The 22,506-nt window shown below is 38.2% G+C and overlaps 1 protein-coding gene across 6 annotated transcripts; it reads right to left on the bottom strand.

Moving 5' to 3' along the window:
• Window positions 1-1,933: 1,933 nt before the first annotated feature.
• Window positions 1,934-22,317, bottom strand: LOC117289052 (tetratricopeptide repeat protein 13-like). 6 transcript variants are annotated; one of them, XM_033770006.1, is made up of 20 exons: window positions 21,895-22,317; window positions 21,271-21,424; window positions 20,077-20,165; window positions 19,573-19,648; window positions 18,893-19,029; window positions 18,448-18,540; window positions 17,387-17,503; window positions 16,929-17,039; window positions 16,097-16,179; window positions 15,304-15,445; window positions 14,517-14,685; window positions 11,443-11,599; window positions 9,612-9,884; window positions 8,084-8,257; window positions 7,153-7,362; window positions 6,585-6,720; window positions 5,945-6,024; window positions 4,639-4,797; window positions 3,748-3,878; window positions 1,934-1,974 (listed from the first exon to the last, which is right to left on the bottom strand). In XM_033770006.1, exons 1-19 carry the CDS (start codon window positions 22,138-22,140, stop codon window positions 3,770-3,772), a joined length of 2,715 nt encoding a protein of 904 aa, XP_033625897.1. In that variant the 5' UTR covers window positions 22,141-22,317; the 3' UTR covers window positions 1,934-1,974; window positions 3,748-3,769. The 6 variants fall into 6 exon arrangements, 4 of the variants coding, with proteins under 4 accessions (XP_033625897.1, XP_033625908.1, XP_033625889.1 ...); XR_004518925.1 differs by having other exon boundaries at window positions 1,955-1,974; window positions 3,700-3,878; XM_033770017.1 differs by lacking the exon at window positions 1,934-1,974 and adding an exon at window positions 2,003-2,041.
• Between the last annotated feature and the right edge of the window lie 189 nt (window positions 22,318-22,506).

Below are 22,506 nucleotides of genomic sequence, written 5' to 3'. Positions count from 1 at the left end.
GACACTTGTGTTGATGTGATTTTCTTTCTTTCATGCTGTCCATGTTTCTATGGATAGAATTAACTGTTAGTCTCTTTGTCCCTAGCTAAAATTCAGGCATGACATTTGTTGATAGATTTTTGATTTAGTTTTTTCCCTCGGCTGTGCTGTTGAAAATTGAAAACAAATGGAACAAACTGCTAATTAGAATTGTAATAAATTTGTTATATATTTAAGGGACAGGCTGCAATAGCATGCCTTGTTTCACCTTGCCTCTTCTGACACATAAATCACAACACTGGTTATCATTTTTTCTAATGGGTTTATTTGTTGCTGTTACTCCCTACAAAGTATTGGAAGAAAGCATTTACCAGTAAATGTTTTCTTTCACCATCACAGCTTGACGAATTTTGTTCATCAGTTTAAGAAATAATACTGGTATTCAAATCAATTAATGAACAAATATTGGATGACAATGGGTGCATTGTGGCAGCATATAACCACAACATGAAATCTGGACTACTCGTGAAATAGAAAAGCCAGATTTCACCGAGGTATTATGTACTGCGACAATGCATGAACAAAATGCATTCATTTTTTTTTTTAATAATGTATATCGCACTTGGATCTTTGTCATTTGAAATTTGTTTTACAATAAATACAAAATATACCAGAAACTTGTACATCCTACACTCTGAAAATCTTTGGATTTGTTTTATATTAGTTTGGAAATGATGCTGCAAAACATCCGGAGGATCCTATAATAATCAATATAGGACTCCTATTTTAAAATAGGTGTCGACAGTCGAATGACAAGGATTCCTAAGGGCGGTATACACAAAATGAATATAAAATCAGTGAAGTCCGAGGAATTTTTCACACCCCAAAAATACTTGGTGGTAATTTGCACTACCTCAAAACGAATCTACACATTTAAAAAAAAGCACCTACAACAACCAGCATTAACCACTTGTTATAAAACGACCATAAATTTAAGGAATGCATTGGAACTTTTGTAGAAATTAAACCTTGCTTGTGTTAAGCCCATTTCATACATCCTACGAATGCGAAGCAAATGTTGATGTCACAATTTCTAAGGAATAATTTGCAGCAGTTCAACTCTGCTCAACTCACTTGCAACTATCCCTGCGAAAGGAGAGTTGTGAAGTCAAATTCACGCCAAATTCGCTTCGCATTCGCAGGAAGTATAAATCGGGCTTAATAAGGAGTACTGCCTCTGGTTCTATTATATAACTCTATGATTTCTTATCTTCAAGCGGGCTTGCATCCTTGATTCTGATTGGTCGATCCATAGCAACAAGGAGTGTGACAGAAACTTATATCACACGGCAAATATCACACCCTACGTACATGTATTGTGTGTTCTTACTCTGCATTTTGCACTTTTATGAGCATTTGCAATTTAAAAGTGGCATGCTTGCATCAAATAAAAAACTTTTATGCCCAAGCATGGGTGGAATTCCCTTTTAAAATGATAGACAAAAATGGCAAGATAAGAAAAACAACGTCGGTTCAATGATGTAACAAAATGGAATGATTGTAATGCAAAAAAACAATAATTTAAAAAAGTAAGCAGTAGCACCATAGGAATGTTGTCCTTCGTGAATTATGAGTTACTAAAAAAAAAGATTTGACCAGTTTGCTTCGGAGGATCTTTCGTAAAATCCGACATCAGTCTTATAAACTGGCAAGTTTCTGTGTGTGTTTGGCGGTAGTCATGGTATCACACTGTGGTGCACTGCGTGTACAGAGGCAACTGTTTTCCTGAGTTCCTGTGGTCATAGTTTGTTGGCCTGGTCAAAGGCAATACAATCAATGAACTTCTTTTCTTACCTCTTCAGTCTCCTGACGATGACTGGAACAAGCTAGTCGAAACGTTAAGACTAATTTAAGAACTGACTCCGCGGTAGTACAGTTAGTTATGATCCTGTAAGCTGAAGTAGTAGTCCCAGTCTATTTTCTATACCATCCGCCCTGGTAATAGTTGAAAAGCAGGACATTTCTTTTCAGAACTGATAAGTCTCCCGAACACCCAAACAATCTACTCTGCGGTAGTAAAATAAAGACAGACAGTTCTCTAAGAACAAACTCTACCTGGCAAGTAGATGCACACATGGTATTACCACAAACCAAATATATGACAATGAATGAGTTAACTCTTTGGATGGATATCTGCTTAATGCCTTTGTTGAAGTCCTGTTCCATTCTCGTATCAGCCAAGACTATTTATTACACACCCATCAGCACAATTAGCGGCAATAACAGGATGGATAGAACACCAACAAAAAATGTTAAGTTTTAGATGTGGGAGGAAAACACCAAAGGGAAAACCCACGTAATCAGGGGACTGAAAACCCAATCCACATGTAAGGCTCTTGTCCGTGGTGGGATTCGGAACGGGGTCCACAAAGGTGAAAGGCAGGGGGAAAAAACCCACTAAGCCAACCCGATCTCCGATATTAAGGATTAAACTGCATTGCCATGTTCAACCAGGCATGGGTCACAGATTAGTAGTTGCATAACAGCTGTCCAGCATGCTTATTGCACCTCAGAAACATGACCGTGAAAACAAACACAAAAACAAATGGAAAATGTATTTATATGGGTGTCCAAATGGAATTCCATTGAAAACAAATGATTAATGGATAGATAAAAAACAATAATCGTTGGAAAAAGACATTTATTACCCAAGCGAACTGGTTAAAATAAAAAACACTGAATGAGTTGTAATTTTTTTGTTACAAAGGCCGAGTCACACTGCAGCGAATAACGAGAACGATAGCGATCACAACGCACAGAGAACGCATTGTATTGGTTGGATTGCTCCACGCAGAATATGCGCACGTCCATTCAACCAACAGATTGCATTCTCTTTCCGTCGTTATCGTTATCGCTCTCATTATCGCTGCAGTGGGACTGCGCCTTTAGAATGACCAAATTGGAAAGACCATGATTTGTAGTATTAAGCACAATACCATTGACGAATGATGAGTCTAGCACGACATTGGACTGACAAACTTTTTTGGCTTTTTGTTTTTTTGTTAATACAGACGAATCCAACCCTAGCACCAAAATACAAAAAGTACCAAAATGTATCTGTACACTAAATATCCTAGTAAAAATGTTTAGTAGCAGCACTTTAAAGATGCTATGTCAGATTTTTGGCCCCAAACATTAAAAAATAGATTTATTTGAGTGAATGGTATTTCAAAGAGTATCACCCGCTCTAACGAAAAAAAAAAGTTTAACTTTTACTTATAATGGTCAGGAACCATGACAAAAATTTAAAATGTTTCTTATAAAACACATAAGAATTGGTCACGTGATATATTGTCGGGATCCCGACAACAACTAATTTTGAGCACTTTATTTCACTGCTACTAATAATTGGCAGACTTTTTCGAGCAATGGCTCAAATGAAAGCATTGTAACTTTCTTGACCCCCATCAAAATACATATTGAATTTTAAATCCATATTTTTGGGTCAAATCAGCCAAAAATCTGACATAGCATCTTTAAACTAACATTACTGAAGTGGTACCTTGCCAGCAAGCAAGTTTCACATAATCTCCAAATTTGAGGTGCCCTTAATGTGCATGTAGTTGCCCATAATATGATTGGCTCCTGGAATTCAAAAAGATGTACAACGCGTGACTGCATGGTACCATTCACAGCAATGGCCATGGTTAGTGCTCGTACCAAGTGTCTTCTAGTATGTAAGGGGATGAACAACAGTTGGCAGGGTACCGGTTAGTGACTGCAAAAACTGTCAGTTGAAGCTGCATGCCATGGACCCTGCGTTGAGGGCTTCCATCATCGTCCTCAGAGTCGGAAATGTTTCTGTCACCAGAGGTAACTCTGTAATATTGGTCGATGCCCTGCAGTTAACAACAAAATTGTTATCTATTATTATAGGTTTCTTGTAATGAAACAAAGGATGTCTAATAAGTGAACTTTTGTGGGACGCTTTTCAAAACCTTTTAACTTTTGTGGTGTGCAGTGTTTATTATTGGCTGATCCATTTTTTTGTGGGTTATATTCTAAGAAAGCTGTTTATGGTCTTTGAATATTTCCTCGTTTGGTGCTATTTTAATATGTACAACACCATGGGGTCCAGTCATGGATGTAAGGCGCCTAAGCATAATTTATTATTATCATTACTAACTTTAAGGGAAGGTACACGTTTGGTAATTGTCAAAGACCAGTCTTCTCACTTGGTGTATCCCCAACATAAGCATAAAATAACGAACCTGTGCAAATTTGAGCTAAATTGGCCATCGAAGTTGCGAGAAAATTATTAGAGAAAAACACCCTTGTTGGATGAATTTGTGTGCTTTCAGATAGGATTAAAAGACTTCGAGCTGGAAGTCTTTTATTATTTTAGTGAGAAATTACCTCTTTCTCAAAAACTACGTTACTTCAGGGGGAGTCGATTCCCAAAATATTTTATACTATCAACAGCTCTCCAATGCTCGTTACCAAGTAAGTTTAAGTTAATATATGTTTTGAGTAATTACCAAATGTGTACCTTCCCTTTAATCACTGCAGCTCTCAACTGTGATAAACCACTGTATAAGAACTGCATATTGTTATTATTATTAATTTTTCATTTTTTATTCACAAAGTATTTTGTTTTACCTTTGGATATTCATACAAGTCTTCATGAGTGCAGTGAAGTTTTCTGGACTCCCGCAGAGTAACGCTTCCACATCCACAATGTTCCCCTTTGGTATTCTTCCAGTTACCTCCTTACCGATAGCCAATATCAATCCCACAGCTACACTGTAGGCAACGGAACTGCCAAGGACAACAACAACAAAGATATAGAATGATAAAATGCTGGTGTTTTTCTTTTGGTTTTTAGATTTATTCAAAACTCATCTGAAAACTTATTTTTGAGCCTAAATTTTCATCTATATTCTCATTGTAGGCCCACTTGTTTCTGCATCTCTACTGCACCCGGAGTGTCTTTTAGACGGACACTGTAAATTATAAACGGCCATTATTATTAGTCATATTTTATTTAATTCAAATGAGGTAACGGCATTTATCAGCTTCATGCATGTGTCTTTTGTGTGTGACGATGTCATTATAAGTATACTAATCTCTTTTTAAATTTAATGAAAAATGCAGTACACAATCAATATTCATGGAATCATGTGATTTCATTTTCACTACCTTATGGAGACCGACAGAAAAACAGAAAAGGGAACAAAAAAGGTCTCCAAGGGATAATTCTAAAGACTGGGGTGCTCTACAAGGAATTGTGTGTACAGTCTAGTGGAGGTTCTTAACTACAAAGAGAAAGATAAAAAAAAAAACCAAATATGTGGCATAACAACACCAAAAACTGAGTTAAAAATTACGAAGATAAAATTATAAAATAGCAATAACGTAAAACAGGGGTACATAAATGCATGACAATAAATAGAAATATATATATATATTTATATATGTAATAAATAAAAATAGAAATGTATATTTGATAAAACATTGAAAAGACAATACAAAAGTGCACATGGTATATATATATCACGACATTTAAAGATGGATTATAAAAATAGATGAAACAGATGTACAAGAATTAAACATTGTGAAAGAGCAGGGTCTTGTAATTCTGAAATTCAATTTTGAAATTCTCAAGAGAAATATTGTTGTGGGCCCAATTTCATAAAGCTGCTTAAAAGCCACAAAAAGTAGCCAAGCACAACACAAATACACTAACCAGAATATGTTTTCCAGCCAAATAACCATCTGACATGTACAATTTGTGACTGGTTATGGGCTTATTATTTCTTAGCAGAAAATTGTTACGCAATATTTTTTCTGCTGAAGGGTCTCTATGAAATTGGCCCTGGTTGAAATTGACTTGTTTAGTCCAGAGAGTAGGACAAAATGTGTGTCAGAACTGTCTTGGACCTGGGAATAATAAATGCCTTAGTACCTGGATCCCTTGGATAGCGGCATGAGGTTGTAGAAATAGTACACAATGGAAAGCATCAGACGGACCACTGAGTCCGGTTCCTGTAGTAACACAAGCACACATAGAAAACAGTAAAGAATATAGTTATTCTAATTTGAGATTCCTTCTACTCGAAACCTTGGCTTCGGCTTTGGATTCGACTCAGGCGAGCCTGGCCCCGCGACTGTGTTTTGACAACATTGCGCGTGCTTTGCGTATGCACTCAGGGCTTCAGACAAGAGAACAGAGCCTAAGGCCGAGTCCAAAGCTGATGCCGTGGTTTGGAAAAGGGCCTTAAGTAGCATTTCCCTCCTGAGTTGACCGACCATTTGAATCCAACTGCATGGTTTGTATATGGTGGGGACAAGTGTGCACACAATTGTACAGAACAAGATGTGTAGATGGAACAAGTAGGAGATAATGCCTTTTCCCCAGAGCTTTTTCATGCGAGACTAAACTGTATTGTAAAAATCAAGATATAACATTCGGCACTGACACGACGATGTGATCCTGTGGTAGCCGTTGGTCCCTAGAACCCCTCAAGAATACCAGGATGACTTCCTAGCCCTAGGAGTACCAAGGCTAGCCCTGAACTTTAACACAATAACAACACTGAACTTACTATTTCTTTATTGGTGTTTGGAAATTTTTTCATTTCATCAAGCAGCAAAACCCAGATGTAGTCTATCTCAGTGTGGAACTGGTCTGTCCGCTTTTTGGTGGTCGCCGTATCCAAGGAAAACAGGACATTGCCCGCTCTGCAGATCACAAGAAAAGTGGTACAGTGAAGAGATAAAAGTCAATACTTCGCAATAAATGCAAAACAAACAAATAAATACAAAACTTGCATTTCTTTTCTAAACACTGTATCAAAAAGCTTTTTATCACTAGGACCACTGTCCCCTGTTCATTGGGCCTTTTAAGACTTAAAAGCATTTCTGAAACCATCTCAACTCCTTTGGAACATTCAGCACTGGCATCCAACTTGGCGCCGGGTCGCTTAACACTCAAACCATCGATCTGTACCTTCGCAGGTACCCATTTACTCCTTAAAAGCTGAGATTTGTTGGTTCAAAGGTTCACTAATGTAGGATTGCTCCCATACTTCAACACAAGGATGCAGTCAAGCAGAACGTATTAGCTGTCCAATGGTTTACAGGCCAAATAAAAGCACCACAGTGAATACTTACACGTCTCCAGTAAGAGAGATGATGGAGCCTTCAAGACGCTGTCCTTTCTCCTTAAAACTGGGCATCTTTGTAGACACCATAAAACCCGGCAGTGTGTTGTCTCCTATATTCTGCTTCTTGACCAGTTTAAGAAGCTCATCACAGCTGGTCACTTTGTCCAGGGCGGAGAGGAATTTGTTTACTCCTTTCCCTGACTGGCTCATCATCCCGCTGAGGAAATCAAGAGGACACAACTTTAATTCTTTGAGCCATTTATCTTTTTATTTTCCCTGATATGTGTGCAAGACTAGCAAATTGATAAAGAGATGGGATTTGATGTCTGTGGAAATTCCTAAAAATGGCTCGAGGGTCCCCCCCTTATTCTAGTCCAAGAGCCTCCGAGAAGTAACAACAATTGCTTTGTGGAAAAGCCCTGTGTATTAGAATAGAACCGTGCAATTTCAAGGAACTGTGGTTTCCTACAGACAGTACTCTAGCATGAAGGAAACAAAACTGTTTCATAACTTTGAATATGGGCAAGATTTAGATCAGCAGTTTAGACCATATCAGTCTCGCGTGTATTCAAACATTTTGGCGACCACTCTGTACCATGTAAATTGTTTTGAACATGAAAAGGAAACAAACTCAGTCACTTTGTCGGGTACTGATGTTCGAACACACACGAGACTTGCACAGCCTACTGGTTCATGGTCAAGGGCACTGGCTCTGGTGTTTCAGTATTCAACCTTGAGTATCGAGTACAGGTACCACAGCACTGGTATACAATAATAATATTAACAATAATGTCAAGCAGAAACCGGCTCTTCTCAGAGCCATCACTTCTCAAAAGAAATGTCTTAAATGATGTCCCCCGAAGCCCCACTTATTAATAATCCTAATGAAGACTGCAGATGCATCAACTACAAAACTCAAAACATGTATTAGTACTTACTTGTGCTGAGCCACCATTTTTTTGGTGAGGTTGAAAACTACGTTGAAATACTTGGTGAATCTGATGTTGAATACCTGACCCCTGAGAAGGTTCATGTGGTTATTGAAGCCTGCCTCGATGCTGGATGACGGCATCATGTCAATCCATAACACTGGCTGATCAGGATCTATTAGTCTAGAGAAAAAAAAAAAACGATAGAATTGCAGCTTTTAAACTAATACTGGACTCTGTCATATTCAGTGTTGTAGCTAAGGAGGGCGGGGTTGGGCGGTCCTGCCCAGGACTCACAATTCTCGCCCAGCACGCTGGGCAAAAAACTTTGAGCCGCCCAGCAAAAATGTCCCCTAGAATAAGTCAAAATATTGTCCACTGTGCATTGATCTGAGACACAGCTAATGATAAGGAGTATCAAATGTCACAGAGAAAGAACACAGTCAAAAGGCACTGCAATGCCCCATAAAATGAACAGTTTGGAAAACTGGCATCATGCCTGAAGCTTGCACTTCAGCAATAATGGACCCTAGTTAAACATAAATAATTTTATAAGAGATGTTAAATTTGCATCGGAGATAAAGATTTTTTTCACAGGACTCGGTACAGTACTGAGTATACAGTGCTAACACACATCGATGTATGGGTAAAAAAAAAAAAAAAATGAATATAAATCATTTTGTTGATCAAAAAATTTGATTTATTGATGTGGAATTCCATTCCAAACTCAATCAAAAGTTCTAGCTCTGTTACCATGTTAAAAAAGGTCTCTGAAAACATTCTTTTTCAATCAGTAAATCTCGCCTTGCTTGGCCTGCAGTTCTAATCAAAGAGAGACCGGCTTCTTGCAGGACTTTCTTGGCTAAATGCCGCAGGTTTTGCCTAGTCGCGGTTTTCCTCTTGGTGTTTGATTGCATTCCCTTAGTTGTTGTTTTTCCCCTGTCATTCTCTGAGCGCTTTGTAACCTTACGAAAAGGCTCTATGTAAATGGTATTATTATTTCATTTTATCACAGCATGCAAAAGAAAGATCTCATTTTCCTTTGTGCCGGTAACTCCTCGAGCCGGGCTACGTCCCGTAGCCTTAGATCTCAAGGGTCTTTCTCAGGATCCTCGCTGTTCCCAAAAGCGCTGCCTTCTGTAATAGATCTACCCTCACATTTGTCCCTATTTCATCTAGATGTTTCCCCAGTGCTTTGGGAATGGTGCCAAGTGCTCCAACCACCACGGGGACTACTTTTACCTTTACCTGCCAAATCTTACGAAGTTCCCTGGCCAGGTCCTGGTACTTCTCGATCTTTTCCATCTCCTTCGAAGCTACCCTTATATCACCTGGCACAGCTATGTCAATGAGATGACACATCTTCTTAATAAATGGTATTATTATTATTATTATTATTATTATTATTATTATTATTATTATTATTATTATTATTACTATTATTATTATTATTATTATTTCCAACCACTAAAATTAGTCTAGCTACAACCCTGATGATGATGAGGGAATCCCTGAGATCCCTACTAATTAAACCTACCTTCTCCATTTGACGGCGATATTGAAGACATCCCTCCATCCGAAGCGTTTACCCTGATGATTCCTGTAGACTCTGTTGGCGCTGGCTTTCTCCCACACTAATCTCATTGTTTGCGCCACCTCAATGCTGGCAAGGCCCATGGCCATGTGGGCTCGTTTATTAGGCAAGAAACCTTCGGCTTCAAACTGTCCGAGCAGGCCCAGCGGTTCAGCCATGCAAATCAGTTTCCTTGTGTCGTCACTCAGCTCAAAAAAGTCAAGATCTTCGACATCACTGGAAAGAAGAGGGGAAAGAAATTTTAAGAACTCATAAATATTAGGATTCAAAACTTTGCGTGGTGGAAGTATATACTAAATGAGGTTTGAAGTAACACCATGTGAATGGCTCTTTTTGAGTAGTGTTGGTTCTGAAAAGAACCACTAATGACTTATTGTTTTGATCAGCATGCTCTGATTGGCTTCAGGGGTTTTCCCAAAGATATATTCACATGGAGTCACCGCAAACCTCTCTTAACTCGTAAGAAATTATACAAAGTTTTCATAAATACTTTGTGCAAAATAATGTCTGCAAATATTCCTCTCAAGTGCTGACACTTTTGGCAACTTAATTAGTTGCTAACGTCACATGTGGCCACACCCTGATCCAAACTTGTCTAGTACCTGCGAGTGTTGAGATTTTTAATGTGAACAGTAAGCAACCTGTGTGACTTCCAGTGGTGTCTACTCCTAAAGAATTGAGATGGTTTATTGAAGGCTTTGAGACTAGTATATTCATTTGGTTTTACCCTTACACCAATGTGTGTTAGCACTGTATACTCAGTACTTTCCCAAGTTATGAGACAACAATCACAGGTATATTACTCAGGTTGGATTCGAACCCACGACCTTTGCAACTTTAAAGCAGTGTCTTACCAACTAGACTACCGAGGTTGCCTGGTAGCTAGAGGCTCGGATCCTATGTTTTAGCAGCGGGTATCGCAATGATTTAATAGATGGGTAGAACCAAATTTATTTATAATACTCTTTACAATATTCTTATCCCTGATGCAAATTAAACATTTGAATAAAAAGCACTTCAAGTTGTCTACTTGGCTTGAAAAAGGGTATGTAGTCAACTCCTGTTATTACGGGCTAGCATGTTACAAGGTTCCAGTTAATACTACTAGGTTGTTTGCCGGTCCAGAATTGCCTGTGCATGTTTCAATGCATTTAATTTTCAAAGTGTTTATGCTTGTTTGTGATACATGCACACACACTGTAATGTAGCAGCCTTATCTGTGTACACGTGCGGCCATAATATGTCATACACTTTGTGCATAGAGCACTTTGTGCATAGAGCATTGCAATGGGATGTTACGATCTTCTGACACTTTTTCAAAAACTGGCTAGTCCGGTCGACCTCGTATTAAAGCCATTGGACACTTTCTGTAAACAGTATTTTCCAAGGCCCACACTTCGTGTATCACAACTTATATATAAAATAACAAACCTGTGAAAATTTAGGCTCAATCTGTCATTGGAGTCGGGAGAAAATAACGGGAAAACCCACCCTTGTTTCCGCACGTTTCGCCGTGTCATGACATGTGTTTAAAATAAATCCGTAATTCTCGCTACCGAGAATTGATATTGTTTTAATGTTTTCTCAAAAAGTAAAGCATTTCATGGAATAACATTTCAAGAGAAGTCTTTCACCATTGCCTTCTGTGAACCCTGTAAGTTATATGTAAATCTGTGTACTTTTTTTTTTTTCTGTACCGAAAGTGTATAATGGCTTTAACGAGAGTCCACTGTAATAAAAACACAGATTGGAAAATGCCATTATCAACACCAACCTTATTTCAGGAGACAGGCCAGGCAATTCTACATAACCCTTATCTTCGAATGGCTTACTCTTCACCCATCTGTCCTTCATAGTTCCATCTAGATCTGAGTCGATGTTGTATTCACCGATTGGCGTGTCTAGATGGGCATGGAGGTAACGAGACAACTCTGAAGGAAATACAAAAACATACGCACAGCTGGTCATCACCTCAAAATGGTTCTATTAGCTCTTTAACCACTGACCAGTCGCTAGCGACTGGCTTAAATTCCCCTCAGAAAAAACAACAAATAAAGACCGCACGGTCACAAAGTTTTCAGAAAAAGAGCTCTCAAGGGTGCTATTGTGACTTGTTTTTGGGGGTCACCATTTGCAAACGAAACTAAGCTTGGGCGATACCACGATATTATCGAATATCGCGATACTAATTTGGAAACGATATCGATATCGGATCGATTTTGTATTAATCGAAATATCGGTAAATCGCGATATCGACTAAGTATCGCGATGTATTTCCTAGCCGAGACGTCTTGCGACACTAAATCTCATAGTGGAGATAATCTTACATCATCACTAAAGAGCTGCGAGTCACCTGCGGTCTGTGACAGTCACAGACGCAACCGCAAGATTCCTTTGTAGATTGGACCGACCGTGTTTCTTCGGGGGAAAAAACCCAATCAAAGCGGAGATTAGGCGGTCTTACACAGACTACCGAAAACTACATTTAGTATCACTATTGTATCACATTACACTCCCTTTGAGTGTGCGGCTCAAGGCCGCTGTCTGCGCCCATCCGAGGTGTAAATCGGCTATTAAACTTGGTAGTTTATTTGGTTAGGCTCTATAGAGAAGAGTGATGGTCCAACTCAGTTTGGAAATAATTAATTATTCATTCATTCTTCTTAGTAAAACTTGCTGATCCAAAATAACTGACTGCAAATATACTGACCCTAACAAATTATTTTTCAGTGGTTTCAAATTTAACTCGAAAAACTCTTACAAAACTGCTTACCTTAATTTTGTTATACCTCCATTTGATTAAACAAGAGAAAGTGAGAAGCTGTAATTATATACTTTTAAATTAATCAATATTCAATACTCCATGATTCGATTGTTGTTGTGTTAAAAAAAAAATTAATGGAGGTGCCTTGTTCCTTTCCTTCCATTTTGTTTATTCTTGATGTTATCTTCTTGTTGTCACTAATGCTGAAATAAACTTGACTTGATATAGCCTATAGTTTCATTCAACTAAAGTTAAAGTGTAATGGTGCTTATTATTTTGTTATTTTGTTTTTAAGAGGCTAAGGCAAAGATCAGTCCGTTTAACATTTTTTTCATTAAAAAGGTAATAATTTATGAGTACCAGAAAGTTTACCCGTTCAAAAAGAAAGTTTTATTTGAAAAAAGAAATCAACTGCCAATGGTGCGTCATTGAATTACCAAACATTACTAAATTATGTTAGCCTTTACTTTTACGACGGCAGCGCTAATCAATTGAATACATTTACCGATCTGTTGGTAAATGTATTCAATTGATAAGCGCTGCCACACTGCGCCGTCAAATAAAAGTAAAGACCTACTGAATATTGGCCTCCCTCCTCACTCTCAGTCTGTGACGCAGCCGCAAGATTCCTTTGTAGATTGGACCGGCAGGGTTGTTTCAGGGGGGAAAAAACATCAAAGCGGGGATTAGGCGGTCTCACACAGACTACCGAAAACTACAGCGCTTCTGCAGAACGCCAGGGTCACTGCATGCTCACTGCACCACCACGTGTGTGCTGCACCACCACGTGTGTGCAAGTAGCGCTAGCGCGAACTTATTAGTCATGCAAACAATAGAGCAGTCTGTCATGCGCAGACGTTAACATCTTAAACGCATGTAAGTAATGGCCCCTAGTTTTACACCCCATTGGTTTGGAGTAAAACCAGAAGAATAGGTCATTACAACACCTCTCTTGTGTGCTACAACTGTCTCTTCTACAACTTTCACTGGGAGTTTGTAGACTGATGATGTTAAATTTAATTAATCGCGATTATATCGAATATCGCGATATATTGTTGGTGATATATCGTGAATAAAATAAATCGCCCAAGCCAAACGAAACAAGAAAAAAATTAATGTGCAAATATGATCAATTTGTCACTAAAATGTAGATATACATTTGGTAGTGATATCAAAGTCTTATATAGCGCACGTATCTACCAAACAAGGTACTCAAGGCACTGAGTATATACGAACTTTCAGAAAGATAGGTTATTGCAGTGATGAATTTTGAGACCCAATTAGTTAGCACCTTATAAGGGTTTACAAGGTGCTCTTAAGATTAATGGCAATCGGTTAGTGGCCTACAGCAGCTTTCAATGGTATGAAGTTATGTGGTCATCTGAAGAGATATATGTTTTTATCCTCCCAAATTTGCAGAGCTGTGGGCTGGACCTGGCAATGGTTTTCCCACCTGGTGTCCTGATATTATCTTCGATCAAGTTCTATGCTTCTCATTGAACCCACGTCTCGACACTCATGGGTGACAGGTCTTTTTCTTCAGCCGCGCCACGCATCTGGAACTCTCTACCACTTAATCTTCGATCTTGTCTTTGTACTGCAAAATTCAAGTCTCTTCTCAAAACTTATCTTATGTCACAGGTTTTCAATGACTAATTTTGTTGTGTCTGTTTTTCTTTGTGTTGTGTTTTGTTTTTGTTTTGTTTTTGGTTTTACTGCGCCTTGAACACCCAGCAGGGTGGATATGTGCGCATTACAAGTCTTATTATTATTATTATTATTATTATTATTATTATTATTATTATTATTATTATTATTATTATTATTATTATTATTATTATTATTATTATTATTTCCATCATTGTATTTTCTGAGGCATTCTCTTAGTGATTTGCAATCCTAGGAAAAGGCGCAATACTAATGTTGTAAGTATTACTGAGTTAAATCTAATAATATAATATAATAATTTATTATATAATATATTATTATTATTATTATTATTATTATTATTATTATTATTATTATTATTATATTATTATATTATTATATTATTATGAGTTAAATCTGTCCTCAAGCCTACCTACCTCTGACATACATGACTCTATCTTGCTCTGTGCTTCCAGGGTCAGGCATGTGTAGTACTTTAAGTCTGATGTTGGATTTGATAGCCTGGTAAAACTGTCCTATTGCTGCATAGGACAACCCCTTCATGTACTGGCAGACGTTGTTGTGAGGTTCCAATGAGGTACAAGCCTGAACGGAAAAAAGATTGACAACAATTAAACTGTTCCGTAGACTTATATAACACTTGTTCACACCTGTCGAGCATCTCAAGGCACTCCTTTTTTCAGGTTAAACAAAAAAGATTGGTTTGAATTATGAGACCCATTTATTTGGCACCCTATAACAAAGAAGTTGCGTTGGGCAGGTCATGTATCCAGGTCGGCAGACCACTGTCTCTCCAAAGGTTGTACTTTTTGGAGAACTGTCCACTGACAATCATGGTTGCCTTAAAAGGACCCTCTCCAATGGACAACCCTGGCAGTAGGAAAGCATGGAGCCAAACAGCAATCCAAGCAACAACATTTTCAGAGTCAAACCGTAAAACCAGGGCCATAGAAAAAAGGCATCATCACAAACACCATGCTGCCTACACAACAACTACTTCCTGCACGCTTGACCACTGAACAACCAGATTTGTCACTGACGAGTTTATTCTAAGAGTCAATGCAAGGCTTCCATTCAAGAGGGCGGTCAGGTTGGTGTAGTGGTGTCTTTCCTCGCATTCATTCATCATGTTCTCTTCTTATTTGGCTCTAATTAGAGCGCTGAGAATATTTATTCAGATCTAGATCCACTAAAATGACTTACCTTGAAATCTGGTAATGCTTGCCTTGGGTGACCAGCCTGGTAGAGTAAACTTCCCCTGAGTTGGAGTGACTGCACATGGTTAGGGTTGATCACCAAGGCTGCGTTGAATTTCTCCAATGCTTTCTCAAAGTTGCCAAGTTCTCTGCAATGATAAGATGTAAGACATGCGTATTTAATCTTCACCTTCAGTAAGTTTAACTAGTATTCTGGGGGAAAAAAGAACACCAAAATCTTGAAGAAAGTTAAAATAAAAGAATGACAAAATTGGGTTTACGAATAAAAAACCTCTTTCAAAGTAACAACAACACAAGTTTTCGCATGTAACACAAGTTGTATTGTAGCAGATATATTTTTGCACAGACAAAACAATTATTAAGTGCCCTAATAAAGAATAGCAGGAGGCTTGAAACCCGTAAGTTCACAACTTTTTGAACAATAGTAGACATTCAAAAGGGAAACCTCACAATTCACTGTTTTCACTATTTTGCATCATATTAATAATTCACATTTTGCTGTGGATTCCAGAGTCACAAACATCAAGTACGAGTCTCAAGACAGTCGAGTCTGAGACCGGGTCTGAGTCATTGACCATTGTGACTCAAGTCGGTGTCTGAGTTCAAAAAAGTTACTATTGATTTGGACTTGAGTCAAAGTTCGGGTCACAAGTCTTACAACACTGATAATGGCAATTATAAACAAATTGGGTAGGACCTTTTGCCCTTCTACTCTTTTTTTTATTTGACATGACTGCAGAAATTAATGACAACTGTCAAATAGAGGAGGGACAAAATACCTGTATGCATGGGCCAGACTCCTCAGGCAGTCAACAAAGTTGGCGTTTTGTTTGAGCGCTTCGTTGTAGTATTTAATGGCTTCCTAGAAAACAACAACATAAACAAAACATCACAGTGTTTCCTACGACTTGGTAACATCAGAAGGCTTATTGGGGGTTGGTTAAACTGGGCTTTAGTTCTTTACTGTTTAGGAATTTTCTTTAACTTTCAATTTGACCCAAAATATTTGAAGCTTTTAGGAAAAAGAATAGGCAAGATTTAAAGGGAGCAAAATGGCTCTCTGGGCATATTCTTACAAGAATTGCATTTTTTTATTTAAAAAAGAAGAATTGGCATTTCTAGGCACCTTTAGTTAACAAACTGTTTTACCCCTAAGGCAAGAAGAATTTAAGTTTATTGTTCAAAGGCAGTTCTTTTAAAACTCTTTTATCACCTTGAAGATATTAATTTTTATGCAAACCAAGAAAAATGTCTTACTTGATGAATACCCTTTATCAAAAAGTCAACATTTCTTGGTTTTTGTTTCCTCAGTGTTTTTGTCCAAGCTCTGATAACAAGATGAATGGAAATTGAGAAGAAATGGTACGTTTTAAATATAGGAGGAGAACACAAATTGGGAAAACATATCAGGCAAAGACTGAAAACAAACTAATCCACTTGCTAGGCCACTGTCTGAGCAGGGATTCGAACCAGAGTACACAGAGTTGAAAGGCAGAGAAAGAAACCACTGAGCCAACCAAGCAAATATTTGTAAGCTCACCCCCTCTCTTACTGATATTTAAAATGTTATTATAAATGAAACACTATGCAGTTAAGAAGTGATTTCCTTACTTTGATTTTGCCTTGATGATACAAAGCAAGGCCAAGCAGGTGGTAAATATCTGGCTGGTGTCTGTTGATTCGAACCGACTCCAAGAAGTCTTTTGTTGCTCCAATGTAATCCTAGAAGAAAACAAAGAGAACACAGATCTCATACCAGGCATGGAACAATATAATAATCTAAAGAGCAAAAAAACAAAGTCCGGTACCCAATTTCAATGAACTGCTTTATAAAATTGGGACCAGTGCACATTTTCATAAAGCGGTCAAGCAGAAAATACTGCATAGCAAAAATTCTTTTCTAAGCAAAATCTAAGTGGGACACCAGTTGCAACAAAATAAACTTCATGAAATCTTGGCTGGTTACGAGTTTCTGTTTAGCAATATTTTTGTCTGTGCTTAGCAAGATTGTATGCGTACAGGCTTTATGAATTGAATAAATACACTGCAGGTCGGACTCTTGTACTAACCTCATCTCTGAAGTACACGGTTGCTCTGTGTGCGTACAGCTTAGCGGTTGGCTTGATCGTTATCGCTTTTGTCATATCTGACATGGCTTCCTTGTGCATCCCAAGAGCTGAATACACCTGAGCATGAAAAACACAATTTGAAGACATTAGAGAAGAATGTTTCAACCTTTAAAACCATTCATTTCTGTATAATCATCACAAAATGCCAAGACATCCCCAAAATTGTTCATTTCTTTTTGAAATCAATTTGTGTCAGTATAAATGTCAACAGAAATAACATGAAACACAAATTTTAGTTTTGTGTTTAGAAATTGGGATACTGTGTTAAAATACTACTTAGGAAAATTTCGGACCTGAACAAAACTTTGATTTCTCTCTGTGAATGGAAGCAGGTCAAAACTTAAGGCCGTTTGCAGCCACTATGAGCATTTTGGTACAAGCCAATTGTGGACACTATGGTCTCTAAAGGGAGGGCCTCCGAGGTAAATTAAGTTTTTGTATTCACTCATTTTCCATTGGATAGTGTCCAATGGAACATGGGAGACAAGTTACAGATCTCTAAACCTCACGTTAAAATGTCACTGTTACTGTGTTTGATACTCTTCAAGTTCAATTGTTGTCAATATCCAAAAACACTCGATGACGTCACATTTCAAATATATGGTCTAAACATCTTTCTACAAAGAGTATTCAGTTCATTCCTGAGTTTTGATGAGGTTAAATCCGAATAGCATTCAATTTGACTTTTTGACAGGCGGAATTATTCTTCTTTTTGCTGTCCGATAAAGTCAAGTTTAAATTTCACTGAAAGAGTTACAACTAAAATTACATTTTATACCATTTTAAGGTGAGGTTAGAGAGAGAGACCTGTATGTATTTTTTCCCCACTTCCTCTTGGCAAATGGGTGCATCACAACAAATTTACTCTAAACCCTTCAACTAACTACTCTGCCCCTGTTTTGGTGGTGTGTTGGCTTCAAAACACTAATTGGAGTACACCCAAAAAATTGTTTGCACAGCTTGTCCTCTAATGAGTAAGTCCGAAGACATGAAGTTCTCACCTCTGCTCGTTTTTCCCACCCTTCCTCTGCATCAGGCATGAGCTCAATAGCTTTGGTGAAGTCCTGCAGAGCAAGCTCTGCATTCACTGGAAACTGAAAAGACAAAAAGAAAATCAGCAAGATTAGTGAGAAACGATTTTAAAAAAAACGTAACAACCTTGTCCCACGTCTTCAAATGATGTCTCAAGAAACTGGTTGTATTTCCAAGATGCATAGTTTCAAATCCTATGTGTGCATTTTAGGCAAAGTGCTCTAATTAAAGGCTCACCACATTCAGACCAGGACTCGAAACCATACTCTGCTGATCAGAAATACCAGAGCTTGAGTCTGATGCTCAACCGCTCAGCCACAGCACACGGTATGAATTTTTTGTCATGTCAAAACATGAGGCAAATGACAACTGTCGCGTTAAAATAAAACATTCAACAACTAAATACCAACTTACCCGTACGCCCTTCTTGGCATATGCAGCCCCTCTTGTATAGTAGGCCCCTACCAGGTCAGGGTGGTCTACCACAACATAATTCAAGTGGTAGATAGCGTCATCATAGCGACCTGTGTTCAGCAGAACTACTCCATAGGCTGATGGGATTTTTAACAAACAATTTCTATGTCATCAAGTTGTAATCACAAACCAAACGGTTTTTACTTGTTTATTTTACAGTAGGCACTTTTACATTTGTAGTCTTTTTTTAAATGAATAATTTTTTGTTTTTAAATGAATGAATTCATTCTGTTCATCATTTTAAAATAAATTCATCAAACTGGCCTATTAAGTTGTTCACAAATTGGATGTTCAAATGAAATTTTTTGAAATGTTGGGGTCAGTTATTTTAACCAGCATTTAGCCTAAAATGAATGTATTAATGTTGCATTTACATCTCATCCTGATTTTGCTGAAGGGTTATGTCAAAGGGCACCACTTTCAACCTCAAACAAAACATTTATTTTGGGGTGACAAGGCATTTACATGGGCACCTGTTCAGTCCAAGAACAGTTGAGTGGGGCACAGTCGCCCATGTGTGACATTGGTGCGTGGAGTTAAAATGCACATGCAGTAAGGATTGGGGTTTATCAATTTGACGTTTTGGTTTGTGTATGTGATTTGTTAATGAATTTACTTACCCAGTTGGTAATCCACCTTTCGATTGCCCGTGGCAAAAGGAACCAATCCTTTCTCCACCATTGCAAGAGAATAAGTCTGAGCGAGAATAAATAAAAATTGAAACGCTCAAATTTCTTCCAAACTCAACCATGCTTGTCAATTAATCAATGTAATTCTTTTAATTAATACAAATTATTCATAAAAAATATGGTGCTATACAATGAACAGAGTACCTGACAAAGAGCGGGAACAAATGAACACAAACTAATACACAAACAAACAAATGACTAGCAAAGAAAAAGCAAAATTGGAAGAATCAAGAGAGTGAAACTTAACAATTCTACAAATAGAGCTCACATGATGAGACATACTCAAAGATGGATCTAGAACAACGCCTAAATCTTTAGCAATCATAACAAAAATATTGGCAACTCTGCAGTTACTAAAATTGCAGAGACCCCTTACATATAGGCCGTAGAAATATTGTGTATTTCTACACTCTTTGGTGGCTGGGAAATATTTACCTCAACGATTTTTGGATCACTGCTCTCCTCAACCCAAGATGCAGCCATCTGTGCACAGGCTCCTGGTATCATCCGAGCAGCTCCAGATTCTACAAGAAAATTGAGAATAAAAAACAAAACCAATCTAAGTCAATTCAGGCCTGGCCTTTCAACTCTGAGAGGGCAAGGCGATTTTTATTTGACAAAGGGCACTCTGTTGAACGATATTTTTTATGTCTATGGGAAACTTTGAAAGGGTAAGGCCAAGACCAGGGGCAACAGAGGCTAAGGCCTCTGTTGTATGTGAATATATTCTGCTAAATTGTACTCAAATGCAATTACGCATCAAATACTTTGTCATGTAAAACGTAGAAATAGAGGGGGAACCCAAACTAAAACACAAATCACATGCAAGACTTGCTGGTTTCTGCTAGTCAACAAACAGCCTAGCTTTGGTTACCTCAGACCTTATTTTCAGTACTGACCGTAAATGTCAAACTGTTTATTAAAAATAGGGGGGGTGGGGGCTAGTAGGACTAGGGTAAAAAAGGCTACATGTGTGACAGATACATAGGGTGATTGTGAGATCAGGGGTGAGAGTCAATGATTGTGAGATCAGGGGTGAGAGTCAATGGTGATTGTGAGATCAGGGGTGAGAGTCAATGGTGATTGTGAGATCAGGGGTGAGAGTCAATGGTGATTGTGAGATCAGGGGTGAGAGTCAATGCTGACAAAAAAAGTCTGATACTGGGATCCAGAAATGTTGAGGTGCATTGAAATGATGGCATTTCGACCTTTTGGTAACCCCTGGAGTTATAGATTCTAAAGGAACTTTTGGGAATGGTGTCCTCAGTTCTAGTAGAAGACTAGACCAAAGAGCCCAGGTTGTTACAAGTTATCACACAAGCATGGATGGAATACGGAAAAATATAGCGCTTCTGCGTCCCATATCCAACGAGGCCGAAGGCCGAGTTGGATATATTCGCAGACGGGCTATATTTCCCGTATTTCCATGAGCGTGCGTGTGATAATTAGTTTATCTTCAAGCAAACTTGGCACGTGACATAGAACACACGAGACGCACGTAGTGATATTAGCTGAGCAATATTATAGGTTTTTATCACCATCTCCATTCCGTGAAACTGGTTGGAGGATTAGCGCGTACTTAAAGATAAAATTCATTAGAGGAATAGGACACTTTGCTGCTGATCGTACCACATGCTTGGACAAGTTCTCCAACCGTGAAGGGCTGCATGAGATGTGGAGTGACGCTCAGGCCGCAGTGCGCACAACTGCTCTCTTTATAATCAGCTACACTTGGGTTGCTTAACTGGTTTAGTTCCAGGGATCCACCTCTTCCACGATTTAGCTGCAACAGTGACAAGAATGATCAAGATACAATAATTCAGTTATCATGTCATTATTTACAGCTCTGTAACAAAACAATTAGACAAAGAATTCAAAAACCACACAGAAGTTTACAATACAATAAAGATAACAATTTTCAAACATCTTATATGAATGCTTTCTAAATCTAAGAACAATAGTAAAAACGTCAATTGTTTGTTTGTTTATTAATTTGTATTCTCATATATTCAAGCACTTCAATAGTGAACCAAAACTAATCAATACATCACAAGCACTAGAACAAAAACACTTTGCTAATGCTAGTGCTATCTAATTAATACCAACTTTAATAGTACAGTATTTTTCCTCTGCTGAGACTCGAGAGTGTACCTGCATATACTTCCCTTGAGAGCTTGAGAGAGAGAGAATTAAGAAGACAAAGTTGTGTTCTCTTACTTAACTAGACTCTTGACAATCAAATAATTGACTGACCTGTCTCTGTTGTTCATGGATCACTTTGTCAAGAATTTCTTTCGGTATACTCAGTGACACTTTTTGCGTTTCTTGGTTGCATTGGTTATGTTGATCGTCGCCATTCATGTGGTACATGACGTCCACGTTCACTTTCACATTATGATTGCTGTCTTTAGCGGCAATGACTGCCGTAAGAACGTGAGCAAATATCATGAAGAATGTGATGGACCTAGGAGTCATGAAACAATTGAGCGTTCTGGCCATCCTTGAGGAATATCAATCTGAAATGTTTGTGTTTATTTTCCTAAACCGGTCATTCCTTCTCCCTCCATGATTCCAGGGACTCGGTTGACGTGTCTCGTCTGTACACAGCATGCACTGGCTTTTGAGCTCAACAGGTTTCACATTCTCTGCTGCACAAGCACAAACCAACCGTGCCTTTTTTTTGCACATTGTGTACACACATCTACATCTAGCTAGCCAAGAAAAAATAGACTTGTACAGCTAGCCTTTCGAGTGTGATCTGGCGTTTGTCACCAAAACCCAACAGTCATAAAGTGGGTTTACTATTAAATCTCATGACAGTATAGCTTCGATGGGTTATCTTTATCCCCTTTTTATAAAGTGTTA

This window comes from Asterias rubens, chromosome 1 (genome assembly GCF_902459465.1).
Source record: "Asterias rubens chromosome 1, eAstRub1.3, whole genome shotgun sequence".
NCBI lineage: Eukaryota > Metazoa > Echinodermata > Asteroidea > Forcipulatida > Asteriidae > Asterias > Asterias rubens.
This window is presented reverse-complemented; position numbering and strand designations above follow the sequence as displayed.